At 32.2% G+C, this 20,873-nt stretch overlaps 2 protein-coding genes and 1 long non-coding RNA gene across 4 annotated transcripts in view; 1 reads left to right on the forward strand and 2 right to left on the reverse strand.

Moving 5' to 3' along the window:
* The window catches only part of LOC108762264 (transmembrane GTPase Marf), an 88,472-nt gene that overhangs the window by 2,069 nt on the left and 65,530 nt on the right, over positions 1 to 20,873 (reverse strand). The window lies entirely within an intron of this gene.
* Positions 5,391 to 6,791, forward strand: LOC108762265 (uncharacterized). Its single transcript, XR_001940157.1, has 3 exons — positions 5,391 to 5,578; positions 6,439 to 6,598; positions 6,683 to 6,791. It is a non-coding gene; the product is annotated as an uncharacterized LOC108762265 (long non-coding RNA).
* LOC108762263 (uncharacterized) lies at positions 12,457 to 14,819 on the reverse strand. The gene is made up of 3 exons (XM_018509194.1): positions 13,640 to 14,819; positions 13,290 to 13,460; positions 12,457 to 12,920 (listed from the first exon to the last, which is right to left on the reverse strand). The coding sequence occupies exons 1-3, from the start codon at positions 14,817 to 14,819 to the stop codon at positions 12,457 to 12,459; spliced, it is 1,815 nt and encodes a 604-aa protein (XP_018364696.1).

Raw genomic sequence — 20,873 nt, forward strand, 5'->3', positions numbered from 1 at the left:
TCAAGGTTATCATCTTACTCCTCGCTTGAAACCATACAACTTTGCTATTGGACATTTTCTCCAAAATGCATTCTAACTGAAGATATTAGGGGGGTCCGATACTTTTCGATAACCCTGTATATTACACACGCATGCACGCACGCACACACACAAATTTGTTGTAATATATACTGTTGTTACTTATGATTTTGCGCAGAGTATACGGGTGCCATAATAACAAGAATATTTGTATTCTTAGAATGTGTATATATTTGCTTGTACCTCGTTACAAATGAAAAATACTTAAACCGCCAATATTTATGCGCGGGAATAACAGATCAGAATATAAGAGAGTGAGACTAGGAAGTGTCAAAAATTATATAAAAGAAAATAACTAGACCACCATAGTAACTAATCGAGGACAAGAAATCGAAACTAAACATCTATCGATTTTATCGACTTCTCGAGCTAATTACCCTTTTTACCAACATATACATTAATAATACGTCCGCTCGCCATTTAACCCTTAAACAGATAAGAGACGAAAAAAGATGGTTATCAAATTAAAAAAGATGGTCGTCAAATTAAAAACGTATTCTGGCGGAATTTTAAAGTTTTTGGTCCTAACATCCTATTTCGCAAAAAAGAGGCATATTATTTGGTTTAGTGGATAAAGCTTTGTTGCTTCCATCATCAAGAATTCCACCAAAAGAATCTTATTTTCTATATATTTATATTTTTAGACCGTACATTTGAGAAACTCAATCGATACTAGAAATTTAACTGCCTATTACTATTAATAAGGCCTCGTAGTCTAATCGCTCAGGACGCTCGTACGGTTTACAAGAGATCCGAGTTCAAGTCCCGGCCGAGGTAATATTTTTCGCAATAAATTTATTAACAGTTTTTATATATTAACATCTTTATAATATATAACATAAACATTAGTAGGCTAATGAGAGTCACAGCTGCGGTAATTCGTGCGAGAAAGAAGTTATAATTTAAGTTTTATTGTTTATAATATATGATGCTTGATGATAGTATCAAATTATTAAATTGCTTGTCAATTTAATTCGCGATTACTAGAATAGTTTTAATTGCGTTTATTTAGTCCGGAAAAACAATTCGACGCGCAGTTAGAGAGAGAAAAAGACTACAATATGGTATGTATGCAAGTACATATATAGTATATATTAGTAATTCAAGATTGAATTATTTAAAAAGCAACGAAGATCCAGCTCCGACCGTAATAGGCAGTTAAATTTCTAGTATTGAATCTTATTTTTATCATTAATACATAAATACAAAACGATTTTCCGTTAAAATTCGTTTCCAAAAATATAACGAAGATTAATATAAGGGAATTCCAGAACTGTTTCGTGATACTAATCATGGTTCGAGAGAAAACATAAGGTGGTTTACCATACCATGTACAGGGTGTTGCATCACCACATAGGTCAGGCGCACAAGGTCGTTCACAATTGCGTAATACTCTTCGGCGGTACAATCAATGGCACATTTTTTTTAAATAAAATTCATAGCATATCAAATTGTGATACAATTATGACGGACTTCTATAGCAATGGGTTAAAACAGAAGCCGAAATGAAAAGGTATAAGTTATGAAAACGAATTTTATCGTAAAAACAAAGTATATTTCTTCTTCCTTATAAGAAAAATTCGATACGGAATTATTTTTTACATAGAACAAAAGTCATAAATAAACTTATTTCTGCAAATTTAAATGACAATCATCGATAGACCTTATAATATTTCAAAAAAATAAACAAAGAATAAACATTGGACTTCTTATAATTGAATATAAAATAATAAATTTTCCTTTCAAATGAATCAAAGAAAAATATAGTTTATCAAATCTCATGTAGGGATTGTGACGCAACCTGCAGTCATGTAAGACAAACAGGTAGGAAACTAAAAATCAGGATTTCAGAACACAAGTCACATAAATAGAAACACTTCCTCCCAAGACACTTCCTCACAGATCATAGACTGCGTCAGGATCACGAATTTGATTGGACAAATGTAAAAATCCTAGATACCGAGATATTTAATTAAACGCTTAATCCGAAATGTTATTTATCTAACTACAAAAAAAATAGCTTAAACTTACAATAAGATACTGAATGTCTCAATCATGCATACGTAAATATTCTGAACAAGTTTTAAATCTCATGCGTTAGTAACTTTACATGATTCCTAGTAACATTTTATTGCATATACATAATTGAGGTATTTATTTATTAACGCTTCACCTTCGATTTCTCACAAATAATGTTTTTAAATCATAATGATTCTGAACGTTGATACAGCTAACATCTATAATTGTAACTCCTTACTTTTGAAATTTGACATGAAACTTAGCTTAAAATTTGTAATATATTTGCAATTTACGCTCCTGTCTTCAGGTAAGTCTCTGCAAATTTAGCTGACATTATTTAAAATACTAATTGTTTAACATCTCATAGGCATTCATTTATAAACTACGTTTACACCATGCGCTTAGTCCGCGACCTATACGATAGGTGTCTTTGTTTAACCTATAGCATAAACAAGGACATCTATTGTATAGACCGCGGCCTAAATGCACGGTGTAAACATAGCCATAATCATGACCGAATTTGGACCATGGTGAAATTTTCGGAATTACACAGTGGGGACTCGTCTGATATACAGGAGGGTGCAAATCCTTTTATTCTTTTTCTATATCCTCTTTTATTCTTCGTTTGATTTCGCTGATGATGACCTCAAGTGTTGGTCAAAACATTTTCAAATGTAAAGCAGGTCAAATATAACTATCTATGCATTTAATCAATGTTTGTGAACTAAGTACCGCACCGAACTCTCATTTGCCTGTAAATTCTTATATTATTAAAATAATATAATTAAGGGGGCTAATTTGGAGTCAGCACGGTAAAAAGTACGCAAAAAATAATATTCTTAAATATCATTTAATGGATGGTACAAAAATTACATAAATTTGAACGTTTCGGTTATCAGTTTTAGCCATCTTTAGCAAACAAAATTAGTAAAACTTAAATTATATCCTACCCTAACACATCTAGATATTTTCAATATGTAAGTATATCACCTTAATCGCCATGACTCTGACAAAAATTATGCCAACTGTGCATGAACTCATGGGGAAGCACAATCATCGGTCCATGAATGATTACAATCTTTGAATAATTGACAATCTCACGACCAACAAGCTGGATAACTTCGTGAACCGATGACTGTGCTTCCTTATGAGTTCGTGTACAGATGGCATAATTTTTGTCAGAATCTCAGCGATCGTGAAGATATACTTACATATTGACAATATCTAGATGTATTAGGGTAGGATATAATTTAAGTTTTACTAACTTTGTTTGCTGAAGATGGCTAAAACCGATAGCTGAAACGTTCAAATTAATGTAATTTTCGTACCATCCATTAAATGATATTTAAAAGTATTGTCTTTTACGCACTTCTTACCGCGCTGACTTTAAATTAGCCACCTTAATTTTATCTGGAGAGAGACACTGGTAGTGTCTCGGCGCTAAGCCAAAGCGCAGCGATACTGCCGTGACTACTTTACGCGAACCGGAGAGATACGTCATCGAGATTATCGGATCTCAATAACGGCTGCCTCGATTAAAGTATACCTTAATCGATAGCTTACACTCCGATTGTACGTGTTTTCATTTTTTTTCTACGTATCCTACAAGCGAAGATATTGCGACGCAAATTTCCGAACTGTCACTTTTCATTCAGATTCAAATTAGATACGTCGTCATCAACCAAAAAAATGTACGACTGCATCGTCTGGCACTAGATGGCGGTAGAGGCGTTTAGATGCCTGCACATTCCAGTTGACGTTTGGTTTGAATAGAATCCTAGAAACAAAGTCCCAGAGATGCGACATTGAAGGGTATGGTTTGATTGACTATCTAAATCACGTGATCAGACCGCCATTTTAATTCATTACTGTTATAATTAGAGTCCTACGACTCTATGTATAGTCTAATAATGAACGTATAATGTATGTACAGGGTGCTTCCGATATCTACACATCAGTAAGTCGGGTTGTCTATCGGCAGGAGCATGCTCACTCGCAGGGATCTGCTTATCGGCATGGTAATGCAGAATAAGATTAGATCGCAAATTCGACAGGGAATAAAACAAGAGAAATTGAATTTTACATTCTGATATAGTGTAAAATTTAATATGATATAAAATATATATTTACTAATCAAATAATGATATCTGACCTAATCTAACCTAAAATTTAATAAACATATTTGAACAAAAAATATTTTTATCTTGAAATGCTCATATAATAAATGTTTAATATGTAACTACCATTTTTTTCTAACATAAGTATAAAACAATTCTGCATATTTACAATATTTTATGGGTTGGCATTCATTTAAAGAGCATAACACATAAAAACTTATACCTGGCGATATCGTCATGACGTTTAAATTTTTGTGAATGGTCTATCCCAGCAAACACTAAACCTAAATACAATATAACGTAGAAGAAACAAGTAATATAGCAGATGTTACACTCTATTTATATTATAGTTATATAATTTTACTTCACATATATAATATAATCGAATTATGAAACCATTACGTCATTTTGTTATTTATATGTTATAATAAACGAACAGTGATATAACTGCATTTGTAGAGTGTTATAAAATAATTGTTTCATTGATATTCTGTTGATATTATATAACTTGAATTTCACGCGAGGTTCTAAACTTTTCCATTGGATGGCGCTCGCACCGCTTAAGATAATGCGAGTTCGCCCGCCATGTAATTCATACTTTCTTGGTTGAATACCATACGTGTGCACGTGCAAGGCGAAAAGTTATAGAATCTTCATCGAAGGTAATCCTTTTTCTTTTTTACATTAACTGTTAATTTAACGATAGAATTAAATGTGAAAAGTATTTCCATATTTAATTTTTATGATATTTTTGTCCGGTCATGACTATTATCTGAGATAATGCATGACACTTTTACAAGTTCTTAATAAGGTTATGATCGATCTTTTAGTTACACATGCTGTATAATAAATATAAAAACATACATTATTTAATGTTAAAAATATATAAAGACAATTATATATTTGGATAATACAACTACGTTTATGCAATTGTAGAATAGGCTTTTAGTCGATATTTCATGTGTCGTACATTAAGGCTTTTTAAGCCTGTTGATTGGCTAGAGAGATTCGAGAACATCTTTGTCCTACAGCTAATCAACAGGCTTGAAAAGCCTTGTCGTATATGAAATATATCAGGCTTATGAGTAGATCGACTTGTGACTATAATAATGTAAACATAAATCTGTATTTTAAGACTATAATTATATTAATTTGATTTCTGCCTAGAGAGAGAAAGAGAGAGAGAGTGAGAAAGAGAGAGAATTATTGATTTGTCAGCAGGCTCTTATGTATTCTATTGCATATTTTAATTACTGCATTTCATTTGGATATATCAATTCATCAGATATATCAAATCACGTATCGCAGTGAATATTCAGATCTGAACTGTGTACATACAGGTGATTCAACATCGTATTCAAAAGGTATGCATAAAAATTATATAGTTATATATATTTTAAATTATAATATTCACTGAAGAAGACTGTGCAGTCGAAACGTATAATAATTATTAATATCTAATTTATTCGTAAAGTATTGATATATTAAATTATTATATGAAGATCATTGTTCTGCTTGTTATTGATCGATATAACTTTTGTGATTTGTATTTTTATCGAGCGATCTTATTTTGTCTTATTTTGTTAATATTATTTATTATAAAATCAATCAAAATTGGATCCAAAGATCAGGCAAATGTGAGTCAGCGTAGTAATTGATACGCAATATTCAATTTATTCGTTTAATATCATGAACGTTTCGACTCTACTATGGAGTCATCCTCAGCATCTAAATTCATTTCTCTCTTCAAATAGTTGAGACAAAGTCACCATTAAATTAACAGATTTGATGTACAATCTCAAACAATAAAGAAACATTCATGATATTAAATAAATAAATTAAATATTGCGTACCAATTACCACGCTGACTCTCATTTGCCTGATCTTTGCTTCTAATTTTGATTGATTTTTTAAAAGAGAGTGAATAAGAAGAATTCACTTTTATTATTATTTATTACATATTAATTCTTAATATGTACATATTATTTCTTTATTGCATTCTATTAAAATGTCCATAAAATTTATGGATGCATTATATTATTAGAATTAAAAAAATAGGAATGTTTTTTATGATTCTATCCATTGTGTGCATATGTGTGTATAAATTATTTGAATTATTCTCACTTATTAAATTATATTTATTTGATAATTTTTAAATATCCTTTCCGTATTTATTTTAATTTTATCATTATTAGACAAAACTTGTAATTATATTTTTTTATAGAAACGATTTATATCAAAAATTGGAGGAAATAACCCTAGAGATAACATCCATCGTACTCTGAAAAAGATTTTTACTGATGGATGTGCCATAAATTGCTCTTGGAAGGGTATACGTAACCATTTTCGGTTAGATAATTTACAGCTTGTAATAATTATAAAAAGTATGTAAAAAAATGTTGCTAAATCATAAATTAAAGATATATTTTGTAATAGTTTCATTAATTTTACATTTATTTCGTTTTAAGGAGAGATTACCTTGCATCATATGACACTCACGGAAACAGAATTTGATAATATCGCGGCTGAATGGTTTCGTTTTGCTAAACAACGACAAAGAAGAGCGGAAAAGGGAAAAGATAAAGAGAATCAGAGAGAAGAGAAGACAAGAGAAAATAAAGAGAAGGAAGGGGATAAAGAGAATGAAAATTTAACAAATGCATAAAATAACAGCATATATATATATATATATCATATTCTTACCCAAATCAATGGTTCCTTATCAATGTGATATTTTTGTTTATCTAGCCTATTACATTAATTTTGCTTTTCACTGTTCTATATATAAACTTTTGAAAATCTTTTATACTTTATGTAATATTTATAATACGTTATTAAAATGAGAAATATATATTATATATGAAAAATATTTTATGATGAACAAGAAAAGATATAAATAATATTATAAAATTACTAAATTAAACAGTTTATAATTGTTATATTTTATTATTTTGTCCTATCCACGCAAAAACAATTCTCAAGAATTGTACTTTGTATGTACTAATCCTAGAAAAGGTTTGAATTAATTCTAAGCGAAAGCAAACTGTTGCGTTTGCTTTCGCTTTTAGAAGTGCTTTAAAGACCTTTTCTAATGTGCAAAAGATAAATTATAGGTTAGATTAGGTTAGTGTACATAACAGCTACAGTACAGTTATGTTATAATATCGCAGCAAATTATATTACCTCTATACAACAGTTTTATAACATTTTGAGTGCATGTTATGTTTATATTTCATAACAGCAAAAATTCATGAGTGGAAAATTACAACTAACGTAGACGTAGACTGTTATGCACACGTTATATTATCTGTTATATTCCGTTATATGGTAGCAATATAATAGTTATATGTTTGTGTTTGCTGGGATTGAACACGTAAGTTTATTTACTAATTTTTTATTGCAATATATCTATTATTGTCAGTTATCTTAATTCTTGTGTCATTAATTTTATATTAAATTACTCAGTTTATATAAATAGATTTCAGTGATGCCGGAAATTTATTTATTTTTGAAAAATACTCTGGTCCGACGAAACAATCTGTAGAAAAAAATAAATGCATAACGTGACATATTACATTATTATGTAGAGCACAGTGCACGCTGCATAAAAAACATTTATGGATTATGAATACGTGACTGGAAATTTATCACATTATTGACCTGAAATTTATTCAAGAAAATATGGATGCACGTTTATTATTCAGAATTTTTTCTCCAGATAAGCAGATCCCTGCGGATGAGCATGCCTCTGCCGAAAGGCAAACTAACTTACTGATGTGTAGGTATCGGAAGCACCCTGTACTATTAAGTACATGTTATAATAAGTACGTATTATATTTTCTTCTTTTTCTAATAATTTAAATTTCCTCATGTAATGCATCAGCTGTCATCAGCTTATAAAGGTGCTTTTTCATGCCGACGCTCGACGCTCATTTTCGGCGACAAAATAAGTCACGTGATAGAAATTGGCAAATATCAAACGTCAATTTTGATATTGGGTGCTTTCCATTTGATGACACAAGTCGACACAAGTGTCGTTCTATCTTTGTCACTCTCTGAATGTCAACAAAGATAGAACGATGCTTGTGTCGACTTGTGTCATCAAATGGAAAGCACCCAATATCAAAATTAACGTTTGATATAAGCACCCAGTGTGATTTATTTTGACGCTGAAAATGAGCGTCGAGCGTCAGCATGAAAAGGCACCTTATGGTTACAAGTACTTATACTGAATTAAAATGGCGATGACAACCTAACCCAATTGACGCAAGTCGCATCTCTGGTTTCTAAGACCCTAGGTTTGAAGGTTCACGGCGGTGTGCGGAGCGCGGGACGCTTGCTAGGCAGTCCCCACTCCCCGCGCACCAAGCCATCGAAGGCGGATATTTGATGCTTTAGAAATTAATGCTTCGATTGCGAAAATTGGTAAAGAAAATGACTAAGAATTTGTTCGTTATCAATACTACTTAATACTATTTATATATAATTATATATTTATAATAATAGAAGTTGGTTTCGAAATGGAAGTCAAAAAGGAAACATAAGTATATACATTTGTGATTGGTCAATTCTTTCTTCAACGAAGTCTCGGTCCGATTTTTAGCATCGTAGACATCAGGCTTAAGGTGCCTTTTCATGCCGACGAAAGTCATTTTCGGTGTCAAAATAAGTCACGTGATAGAAATTGACGAATATCAAACGTCAATTCTGATCACGTGACTTATTTTGACGCTGAAAATGAGCGTTCAGGGCCAGCATGAAAAGGCACCATTATAAATGTCACATAAGATACAAAGGCTGCCAACTGTGAAATGCGAGAGAGACGGCGAAAGTTTAGAGGGAGACACCGTCCAACTGAGCACACCATGAGAGAATGGCAAATTGCATCACGTGAATGACAGCGTCCAATCAGGACGGGGGTCACATGATCAATTTCTCTTCCATTTCCATGCTTATGGAGTTTTGATGAATGCGCCCAATCAGAGGAGACGAATCACGTGATGCAGTTTGCCACTCTCTCCCTTTGAGATTCTCTAGTCGGAAGTCGCAATTCTCTTTATTCTCTTCTCGTTTTTCTCGATGACGTTTTTGGAAAGGGTGACCGGCTCTTCAAACGCAAATTTAAAAATCATCAGGAGGCTTAGCGTATGTTATTCTGTTTGAAATTTTTTTTGTTCACCGCACTAGCGGCATTTTGGCCGTATTGAATCTGTGTTATCATTACAATAAGGATCGAAATGTTTGTTTTTGTTTTGTTTATTGCCGGCAAATTAAAGTTTTATATATTTTAAAGAAGACGCAACAATATACATATTATTTTTAGAATTTTATATTACTATTATAAGACGATAGGTGTGGTGGAGGAATATGTATCACAAAAAAGTAACAGTAACTTTAATTATATATAAATTCACCTTTTTTCAAAAAAGGCGCTAAGAATGTGTGAATCTTGCAAAAAACTATCAAGTAAAAAAAACATCACAATATTTTAAAATTAATTCTAGTGGGTATGTATGATCCATATATAAAAGATTCGGTATCAACAAAGTTAACGCATTTGGTTAACTCTAGTGATATGAAAACATACAACAGTATACAGATAACCATCGTCTTGATATTTATGTTGATAATTTTGTATTACTATTATAAGACGATGGGGATGGTGGAGGGATTTTTTATTTAGATAACTCTAGTGATATGTACAATTATAAAACAATGGGGGTGATGGTGAGATTTTTTAAATTATATATAACTTTACCTTATTAAAAAAGGGTAAAAAAAGGGTAAGAGTATGTATGCTGTTCGAGAAAAATATTCATGGTAAAATCTAACCAAATTAAAACGTTAAACCTATGTGATACCATCTTTATCAAGTTAAATTCTGCCATATTAAAAAGGATAATCCAAGTGGTATTATTATTAACTTATTTCTAATAATATGTATCATGTGCATAAAAGATTTGGTATCATCAACAAGCGCCAAGTTAATTTTTATCTATCAAATGAAAAAGTAAAACACAAGTGGTACTGTCTCTTATTATTTATACAAACTTACCTTTTTAAAAAAAAGGTAAAAAAAGCGCTAAGCGTACGTGCTTTTCCTAAAAATTATTTGGGCCGGTTTCAACAACGTCAATTACTTAATTCGCCGTGGAACTGACTAATCGCGTTTACTGTTTAGTGGAATTGACCACTTATGGTTGACACTTATGGTTGATTCGGCTTAATCGGATTGGTGAAACTGGTCCTTTATACATAATATTACTTAACTCTAATGATATGTATCATTCATATAAAAGATTTGACATCAACAAAATTGGCGCTGTTGTATATTTAGGCATTTAAAATAATTGATGACAACAGTGGTGATTAACTGTATATATTTTAAGATACAATGTCTACTTAAGATTATGCGCATCACGTGCTTGTATGCTTCTATCTGATTGTCTTATGCTATTATATATAGAAGGACGATCCATCGTCCATCAACCGCCAGTGCTTCACTCACGCTATCTAGGACTATCTTACAACACCTTCCTTTTTCAGTCACTTCTGTCCCACCTACTCTTATTTAAAGGACGTTACAAAATCTTTTAATCGACTATTTGGCCTAGTGCTCCTTTTCGGTCTTACATTGTTGTCCTCATTTCTCAGACTACTATCACTCATATCAGTTACAGTAAGGTCGCTTCCAATCTCATTCTCGCCTGCCTCCTCAACATCGTTTAATTGATTTGAAACTTCCCCTTTTTGCATTCCTTCATAATTCAGTGATTCATCCTCTATTATTTCATCATCAGACATGTGTGTGTGTGCAGGTTTTTCTTCCTGCCTAATACTAGATTGTCTAATCTGACTAGTGTTCCTCCTTAACACCTGACCATTGTTGTCTCTAAGTAAATATAACCTAGGTTCCTTACATTTTTCAATTATTTCAGCCGGTACCCATGTGCTTCCTTTTTTAAACATTACCTTTTGATTTACTTTGAACTGAGGATACTTTTTTACTTTCTTCATTCATCATAATCCGCCTTAAATCTATTTTGCTTATCAACTAACTTAGAATGTACTTGTTTTCTATTGACATTATTGTTATTTAACAATTTTTTGCGCTGTTGGAATTAAAGTTCTTGCGATTCATTAATAATTGTGATGGTGAGTAACCTATGTTTGTTATCTCCGTGTTCCTATAATTTAATAGTGCTACATCTAAATCAAGTTGTTTTTTCAAGAAAGACTTCGCTATTTTCACGCCACTTTCTGCTTGTCCATTGCTTTTTAGATAATGTGGACTGGACGTTATGACTTGCATTCCAATGTCACCCGCAAATTTTTTAAACCTATAGGATCCAAAAGGCATGTTATCCGCTATTAGATATTCCGGAATTCCATGTGTCGCAAAACAATTTTTAAACGCCATCATTACTCCTTGTGCTGTTTTATCCTTTAATTTTATTATCTCTGACCATTTAGAGTAATAGTAAAAAATGATTAGATAATTATCTGCGCCATACTATCTATATCCGCCGCAACTTTCATAAAAAGTCTTTTCGGGATCTCATGTTTTAACATGGTTTCTTGCGATTTGGCTGGTAGAAATTTTTCACACAACCTGCATTTTTTAACAAATTCAGTGACATCTTTAGTTAAATCTGGCCAATAAAATGTTTCTTGCATCCTTTTTAATGTCTTATTTATCCCGAAATGACCTTATAAATCTGGCCAATAAAATGTTTCTTGTATCCTTTTTAATGTCTTATTTATCCCGCAATGACCTTCATGTGCAAGTTTCATCATCTCAATTTTTAAACTATCCGGAACAATTAGCCTATTGTTATATAATAAAATATCCTCAATAATAGTAATCTCATCCTTTACATTTTTGAATGCCATTAATTTTTTGTTATTTTTATCATAATTTTTTGGCCACCCCAATAAACAGTAATTTTTTATTTTCTTAAATATTTCATCTTTTTCCGTTTCAATCTGAAATTTGATTTTCTTTTCCTGCGTAATGTTAATAATAGTCTGAATATTATGTACAACCTCTAACATACTCTGATCTTCCTACACTGGGTCCTTTCAATAATCTCTTGACAGCAAATCAGCAACATATAAATACTTTCCTGGACAAAACTTTGTTTCCAAATCAAATCTCAGTAATTTCAGTTTAAGTCGCTGTAACCTAGGGGAAACAATGTCAGATATTTTCTTTCTCATTATCGCCAGTAAAGGTTTGTGATCAGTCCATACTGTCGTTGTTTTTCCATAAATTCTTAAATTTATGTACCGCAAACGCAATTGCCAACATTTCTTTTTCGATTTGAGCATACTGTTTTTCCGATTCAGTTAAACTTCTCGATGCAAAGAATATTGGCTTTCCACATTGCAATAGACATGCTCCCAGTCCTTTGCTGGATGCATCTGTTTGTATCGTAATTTCCTTATTAATGTTAAAGTTTGTTAATACCGGGGCTTTCATAAGTGTTTCTTTCAAATTAACAAATGCCCTCTCACTTACTGATGACCAGGAAAACTCTACATCTTTTTTCAGTAGACACCTTAACGGCTCTGACAGCTCCGACAAATTAGGTATAAAATTACGAAAATAATTAAACATTCCCAATATTCTTTGCATCTCCTTCTTATTTTGTGGACTTTTAAGATTTATCACAGCTTTTACTCTTTCACTGTCTGGCTCCATACCTGCACTCGAAAATTTGTGTCCTAAATATTTTACTTCATTCATTCTAAATTGCACTTTATTAGGATTGAACTTAATTCCTAATTTTCTTGCTCTCTCTAATACTTTATCTAGAATTGAATCATGAATATCTTTTGTTTCCGCGAAAATTAAAATATCATCAATATATACTATTACGCCCTCAATATCGCCAAAATTTTTATTGTTAATTTTTTGAAATAATTACGGGGCTAAACTGAGACCAAACGGTAGTCTTTTAAAGCTATAGCTACCAAACGGTGAACCGAAAGTGCAAAGTTTGCTTGAATTTTTATCTAGTTCCACATGATAGAATCCATCCTTAAGATCAAGAACAGTGAACCATTTTTTACCTGACAGAGTGGCACTTATCTCTTCTAAAGTTGGCAGCAAACATAACTCTCTCTTAATACTTTCATTCAAGTCTACTGGATCCAAACAGATTCTTAATGTACCGTTTGGTTTCTCTACAATAACTAAATTACTTGACCATTCGACAGGTCCCTCAGTCTTAGCAATAATGCCTTTTGACTCCAAATCATTTAACGTATAGTCTTTAATTTATCCTTTAATGCTAATGGAATACGCCTTGGTGGTCTCACTACTGGACAACAATCTTGTTTCAGGGAAATTTTACATTTCTCTTGAAAAGTCCCAATTCCTGAAAACAAATCTTCATTCTTTTTAATGAATTCATCTTTACCTTCTATAACCTTAACTGTTACAACTTTCTTTAATAATCCTAACTCTATACAAGATTTCAAGCCTAATAACGGTACTCTTTCATTTCTAACAATAATAAATTCCTGAATTCTAACGCAACCTTTAGCTTTACATCTTAATCTAACTTTACCACTCGGCTTAAATTTTTGGCCACCATAAGCTTCCAATATAATGTTTGTTTTCTCTAATTTTGTGTTCATGCTGTTCAAGCTATTAAATATTTTTTCTGGCAAAATGTTTACTTGTGCACCTGTATCCAGTTTAAATTTAATAATCTTATTCTCTAATTTAACATTTTCAAACCATTCCGATACACTTATCTGTAGTACTTCGCTCTTAACAATATTTACTGACTCGATTGCCAGCATCTCATCCTCCTCCACATCTTCAACCTCTTGAATTCCTTTTACTCTGCATGCTACCTCAAAGTGATTTAACTTTCCACACCGGTTACATTTTTTCCCGAATGCTGGACATTCGCTTGGGCGATGCCTTCTGTTACACCTTCTGCACTGAAATTCTGTTACGTCTTGCGTTTCTTCCTTCCTTCCTTGACCCTTGGGACTGATCGGCTGCTTCTGCTTCCACTTCGACGGCGATCTTTTCTCAATTTTCTCAATTGCCTTCTCTTCATGCATTGTCTTGAGCTTTTCTTTTATTGCCTCCTTGGCTCTACAAATTTCCACTGCCTTCTCCAACTTTAAGTCTGTCATGCCTAACAGCTTCTCCTGTAGTGTTACATTCGCAATACCCAATACTAGTCTGTCACGGATCATATCTTGCTCATCCATGAATTCACAATTTTGCGCAATTTTTTTCAGCTCTTTTACAAAGTTATCTACTGGCTCATTAGGTTCTTGTATCCTTTTATAGAATAGAAATCTCTCGTAAATTATATTTTTCTTGGGAAGAAAGTATTCATCAAACTTCTTGACCACTACATCATATTTCTTCTGATCAGCTTCACTGAGATTAAAGTTATTAAATATGTCAATACCCTCATCACCAATTGTATTCAGAAGTATTGCCACTTTAACTTCACCACTCTTTTCTTGAAAACCGTTTGCTGTCATGTATATATTGATTCGTTGTTTGAATCTTTTATAGTTTTCTGCAATGTTTCCACTGAAATCCAGCGGTGCGGGAATTTTCGCGTCCATTTTAACTGCGTTTAGTAAACTTAAATGTCAATTTATAGTCTTTTGTGTCATTGTACTATTTTCTAACCTTTAATCGAGTCACCACTTTAGCTCTGATAGCTATTGCCTGAGCTTTATTCTTCGATTAACGACTGCGCCATGTTGTATATTTAGGCATTTAAAATAATTGATGACAACAGTGGTGATTAACTGTATATATTTTAAGATACAATGTCTATATACGATTATGAGCATCACATGCTTGTATGCTTCTATCTGATTGTCTTATGCTATTATATATAGAAGGACGATCCATCATCCATCAACCGCCAGTGACAACTCTAAAAGCGTTTGGGCTGGATTCTCATCGAACAATTCTTGTAGCTCGACATCTTCAAATTTTTTCGGCTGTCCTGAACGTTCTTTGTCTCTCACATCAAAATCACCGTTTCGGAAACGTTGAAACCAAACTCTACATGTTGGTTCCGATGGAGTTTCATCACCATAAATTTAGGATAATAAGCAATGCGCTTCAGCTGCGGTTTTCTTGAGGTCGAAGTAGTGAAGAAGCACATGTCGGAAAAACAGCTTATAGCGATTCATTTTCAATCGATTGGAAAATCTCTTTGGCGTCGAGAAATCTAACCTGTGAGGATCGAATCACTTTCAGCGATGTCTAAACTACAAAAGACATGTGACTTCATCGTCGAAACTTGTCAGCGTTGGAGGCAGAGTCCTCTAGTAGCGAGCGATAGGAGTTAAGTTTGACACCTAATATCTTTTTCATTAAGTTGATTGAATTTTTTAGTAATTGATGGAATGAATGGAACAGTTATCCAAGAATGCATACTTTTTTGTGATTCATCTTTATCATGTGTTGAAACTGTTTTTAGTTTTTTTGTAAATCATGTTCTGTATTCTTCTGTTAATGTTATCGAAAATGAATTTTAAATGGTAGTCATTATTTAATAATAATTGAATAATAAATATCAGATTATCATAATGATATTGTTTGTTTGAGAGAAATAAAGCTCTGTCAACGAGATTCAAAACTATTGCTGTTTTTTGAAACTTTGGATGATTAGAATGAAAGTTAAGGAATCTTCCTGAAAAAGACGGTTTATGAAACTAATTGAACATCAATTGGTTGTTATTGATGATCATTTTAACATCTAAAAAATATTCAATTCTTCGTCTCTAATTTTTAGAGTAAATTGCAGTCTTGAATGGATGGAGTTAAAACTTTCATGAAACGAGTTAACATTATCAGACAGAAGCGCGGCACATAAATCATCAACATATCTATAATAAAATAATATTCTGTCATTGTATATATTTAACGCTATTTTCTCTAGCTTTTGCATTACCAAATCCGTGATTATGGGTGACAATGGCGAACCCATGGGTGTACCAAAGGTCTGTTTATAGATGTTATTATTAAAGATGAAATATCTTGGTTCTCAAATGAAACTAACTGCCCCTATAAAGTCTTTCTCAGATAAGTTATATTTTTTACAAATAAATTTCCAGTTTTCTTTAGTACATTCAATGGCCCTGTCTGTTGGGATGTCGGTGAAAAGTGACATTACATCTAACGAAATGAATTTATAATCATCTCCTATTTTTATTTCTTTAAGATTATTGACTATTTGAAAATTATTTTTTATATAGATATCTGCTTTCGGAATTGCTGTAAGTAGTATATTTTGTATGTATGAGGCTAAGTTATATAAAGGACTGTCTATCGATGACACGATGATTCTATATGTACTGTTCGGTTTATGTATTTTTATATTAAATGTATACAATGACAGAATATTATTTTATTATAGATATATTGATGATTTATGTGCCGCGGTTCCGTCTGATAATGTTAACTCGTTTCTTGAAAGTTTTAACTCCATCCATTCAAGACTGCAATTTACTCTAAAAATTGGAGACAAAGAATTGAATTTTTTAGATGTTAAAATGATCATCAATAACAACCAATTGATGTTCAATTGGTTTCAATTGGTTTCGTCTTTTTCAGGAAGATTCCTTAACTTTTATTCTAATCATCCAAAGTCTCAAAAAACAGCAATAGTTTTTAATCTTGTTCGCAGAGCTTTATTTCTCTCAAACAAACAATATCATTATGATAATCTGATATTTATTATTCAATTATTATTAAATAATGACTACCATTTAAAATTCATTTTCGATAACATAAACAGAAGAATACAGAACATCATTTACAAAAAATCTAAAAACAGTTTCAACAGATGATAAAGATGAATCACAAAAACTATGCATTCTTGGATAACTGTTCCATTCATTCCATCAATTATTGAAAAATTCAATCAACTTAATGAAAAAGATATAAGAGTTGCTTTTCATAGTACCAACAAACTAAACAAATATATCAAAGTACAGAAAGATAAAAGATCAAAGCTTTCAAGAAACAACGTCGTATATAAAATTAATTGTAACAACTGTAATGCATCATATGTTGGTCAAACGGGCAGACTGTTAACAACTAGAATTAATGAGCACCGGAATCACATTCGTTGGCGCACATCTACCAGATCCGTGATTTCCGAATAAAGATTACAAATCGGACATGAATTTGCTTGGGATAACGTTTAGATATTGGATGAAGAACCGTGTTATAATAAGCGTTTAATTTCTGAAATATTGTATATTAAAAAACAGCAAAATGGTCTCAACTTTCAAACTGACACTGAAGACTTACACAAAGCGTATATACCCATCATAAACAAATTTTGACTTTGTCCGTTTTGTCAGTAAGACTCAGTTATCTCATTTATTGTCTGAATTTCGTGCGGTGCGTGTCGATCTCAATTTATTCGATTTTCAATATGTAGACACATGTATTATAATTACGCTCAGGTGAATTATATTATATATTGACAATGTCACACAGAGAAGGATTACTTATTCTCCGGTAGATTATGGTGAGTTTTGTTAGCAGAATGATATTTCTATGGTTTCGTGTATAAAGAAATGAATTATCTTAATAGATGAAGATTCAGTCAGTCGATTAGTAAATCGTTTGTCATCGGCGTCTTGATCATACCCGGGGAGAGGTTTCTTCTTTTGACCACATATCGTTTAATTTTAATTAATGTTCACGATAATTTAAAATAATATGTCGTTATCTGAAGATGGCCTAATCAAAGGCCGAAACATGTAATAATTTTCATAATTTTATAATTTGTAGAACTTGACGCTTATAAGGAGTATGTTCTCGATTAATTTCGTTCATAAATCTTATGAGATAAACACATTTTTGTCTTGATGTATTAATTATTAAAAATTATATTAACTGACTCTTATATGTCCTTTTTACTCATATTGTTACTTATTTACATCTTTTAGTATCACATTCGTATTTTTCTTATTTTTCTAAATATTACATCATGTCTTAGTACTATGTTATATCGAGATCGAGATCTCGATATAGCAGCGCCAAGTGTTTTTACATGAAAAATTTTTCTATTTAAAATAAATGTTTTCATTTTAACTCTTTAATTTTTTGTGGTAACACTTAAATTGAGCAAGGTAACGCAACTTTGTGGTAACGTTTTGTATATTATTTTGAAAGAGAATTAAATACCAACTACTTTAATTGGAAGAGAAAATGTCTTTGTGTAAATGAATTGTGATATAATAATTTCATTTAAAAGGAATTGAAACCATTTGGTTTGGAATAAAAAGATCCTACAATAAGGTATACGTATACTTAGGTTTCATTGTATAAAAATTAAAGATAGTATTATTTGGATTAAGTAAATAAAGAAATGGGACTTGGCGCCAGTTCTTGATATCAAATCCTTCACAGGAATGATACATATCATTAAAGTCAATATTATTTATTTAATTTGGTATCCGAATTACATGGAATTTAACTTGGCATCAATTGTTGATATCAAATCTTTCTTACGATCGATACATAAAATTTTGAGGAATTTAACTTGGCGCCAATTTTGTTGATGTCAAATCTTTTATATGAATGATACATATCATTAGAGTTAAGTAATATGTACAAAGGACCGGTTTCACCAACCCGATTAAGCCGAATCAACCATAAGTGTCAACCATAAGTGGTCAATTCCACTAAACAGCAAACGCGATTAGTCAGTTCCATGGCGAATTAGGTAATTGGCGTTGATGAAACCGGCCCAAATAATTTTTACGAAAAGCACGCACGCTTAGCGCTTTTTTTACCTTTTTTTAAAAAGGTAAGTTTGTATAAATAAGAGACAGTACCACTTGTGTTTTACTTTTTCATTTGATAGATAAAAATTAACTTGGCGCTTGTTGATAATATCAAATCTTTTATGCACATGATACATATTATTAGAAATAAGTTAATAATAATACCACTTGGATATCCTTTTTAATATGGTAGAATTTAACTTGATAAAGATGGTACCACATGGGTTTAACATTTTAATTTGTTTAGATTTTACCATAAATAGTTTTTTCGAACATCATACACACTCTTAGCGCCTTTTTTTATCTTTTTTTAAAAAGGTAAGTTTGTATATAATTTAGAAAATCCCACCATTACCCCTATCGTTTTATATATTATATACAAGGGACCGGTTTCACCAATCCGATTAAGCCGAATCAACCATAAGTGTCAACTATAAGTGATCAATTCCACTAAACAGCAAACGCAATTAGTCAATTGCACGGCGAATTAAGTACCCGAGCAGAAATGAATCTAACCAATCTGATTTACCATCTAGGCACTAGACAGTATTAACTAGATAAGATTTCTAACTCGTCACTGGATAGTCGCTAGCTAATATTTCGTAATATCAATAAATTTGTCTAGTGACTGCCTAGTAATTACAACATTACACCTACATCTTATTTACTAGCCAGCCGCTAGACAGATTTCTCGACATGAAAAATTCTGTCTAGGGACTGCCTAGTAATTACGATGTTACACCTACCCCTTATTTACTAGACAGCCGCTAGACAGATTTCTCGACATGAAAAATTCTGTCTAGGGACTGCCTAGTAATTACGATGTTACACCTACCCCTTATTTACTAGACAGCCGCTAGACAGATTTCTCGACATGAAAAATTCTGTCTAGGGACTGCCTAGTAATTACGATGTTACACCTACCCCTTATTTACTAGACAGCCGCTAGACAGATTTCTCGACATGAAAAATTCTGTCTAGGGACTGCCTAGTAATTACGATGTTACACCTACCCCTTATTTACTAGACAGCCGCTAGACAGATTTCTCGACATGAAAAATTCTGTCTAGGGACTGCCTAGTAATTACGATGTTACACCTACCCCTTATTTACTAGACAGCCGCTAGACAGATTTCTCGACATGAAAAATTCTGTCTAGGGACTGCCTAGTAATTACGATGTTACACCTACCCCTTATTTACTAGACAGCCGCTAGACAGATTTCTCGACATGAAAAATTCTGTCTAGGGACTGCCTAGTAATTACGATGTTACACCTACCCCTTATTTACTAGACAGCCGCTAGACAGATTTCTCGACATGAAAAATTCTGTCTAGGGACTGCCTAGTAATTACGATGTTACACCTACCCCTTATTTACTAGACAGCCGCTAGACAGATTTCTCGACATGAAAAATTCTGTCTAGGGACTGCCTAGTAATTACGATGTTACACCTACATCTTATTTACTAGACAGCCGTTAGACAGATTTATTGATATTATGAAATATTAGCTAAGGACTATCCAGTGACGAGTTAGAAGTCTTATCTAATTAATGTTGTCTAGTGTCCAGATGGTAAATCAAATTGGCTAGGTCCATTTCTGCTCGGATACCATTTTGCAATTTTCACGATAATTAACTCGAGATATTATAATAATTTATAATATCTATTATAATAATTTATAATATCTCGAGTTAATTATCGTGAAAATTGCAAAATGGTATCCGAGCAGAAATGGACCTAGCCAATCTGATTTACCATCTGGACACTAGACAGCATTAACTAGATAAGACTTCTAACTCGTTACTGGATAGTCCTTAGCTAATATTTCATAATATCAATAAATCTGTCTAACG

The sequence above is a fragment of the Trachymyrmex cornetzi genome, unplaced genomic scaffold, assembly GCF_001594075.2.
Source record: "Trachymyrmex cornetzi isolate Tcor2-1 unplaced genomic scaffold, Tcor1.1 scaffold286, whole genome shotgun sequence".
NCBI lineage: Eukaryota > Metazoa > Arthropoda > Insecta > Hymenoptera > Formicidae > Trachymyrmex > Trachymyrmex cornetzi.

Bases quoted from the DNA above. Each gene is read 5' to 3' on its own strand.
- LOC108762263 (XM_018509194.1), bottom strand. From the start codon at position 14,819: ATGGACGCGAAAATTCCCGCACCGCTGGATTTCAGTGGAAACATTGCA. The intron at 13,461-13,639 runs GTAAAGATGAAT...TGGAGTCAAAAG, and splicing joins AACAGTTAAGGTTATAGAAG to GCATTATTGCTAAGACTGAG. The intron at 12,921-13,289 runs GTAAAAAATGGT...TTTCGAGTGCAG, and splicing joins GATAAGTGCCACTCTGTCAG to GTATGGAGCCAGACAGTGAA.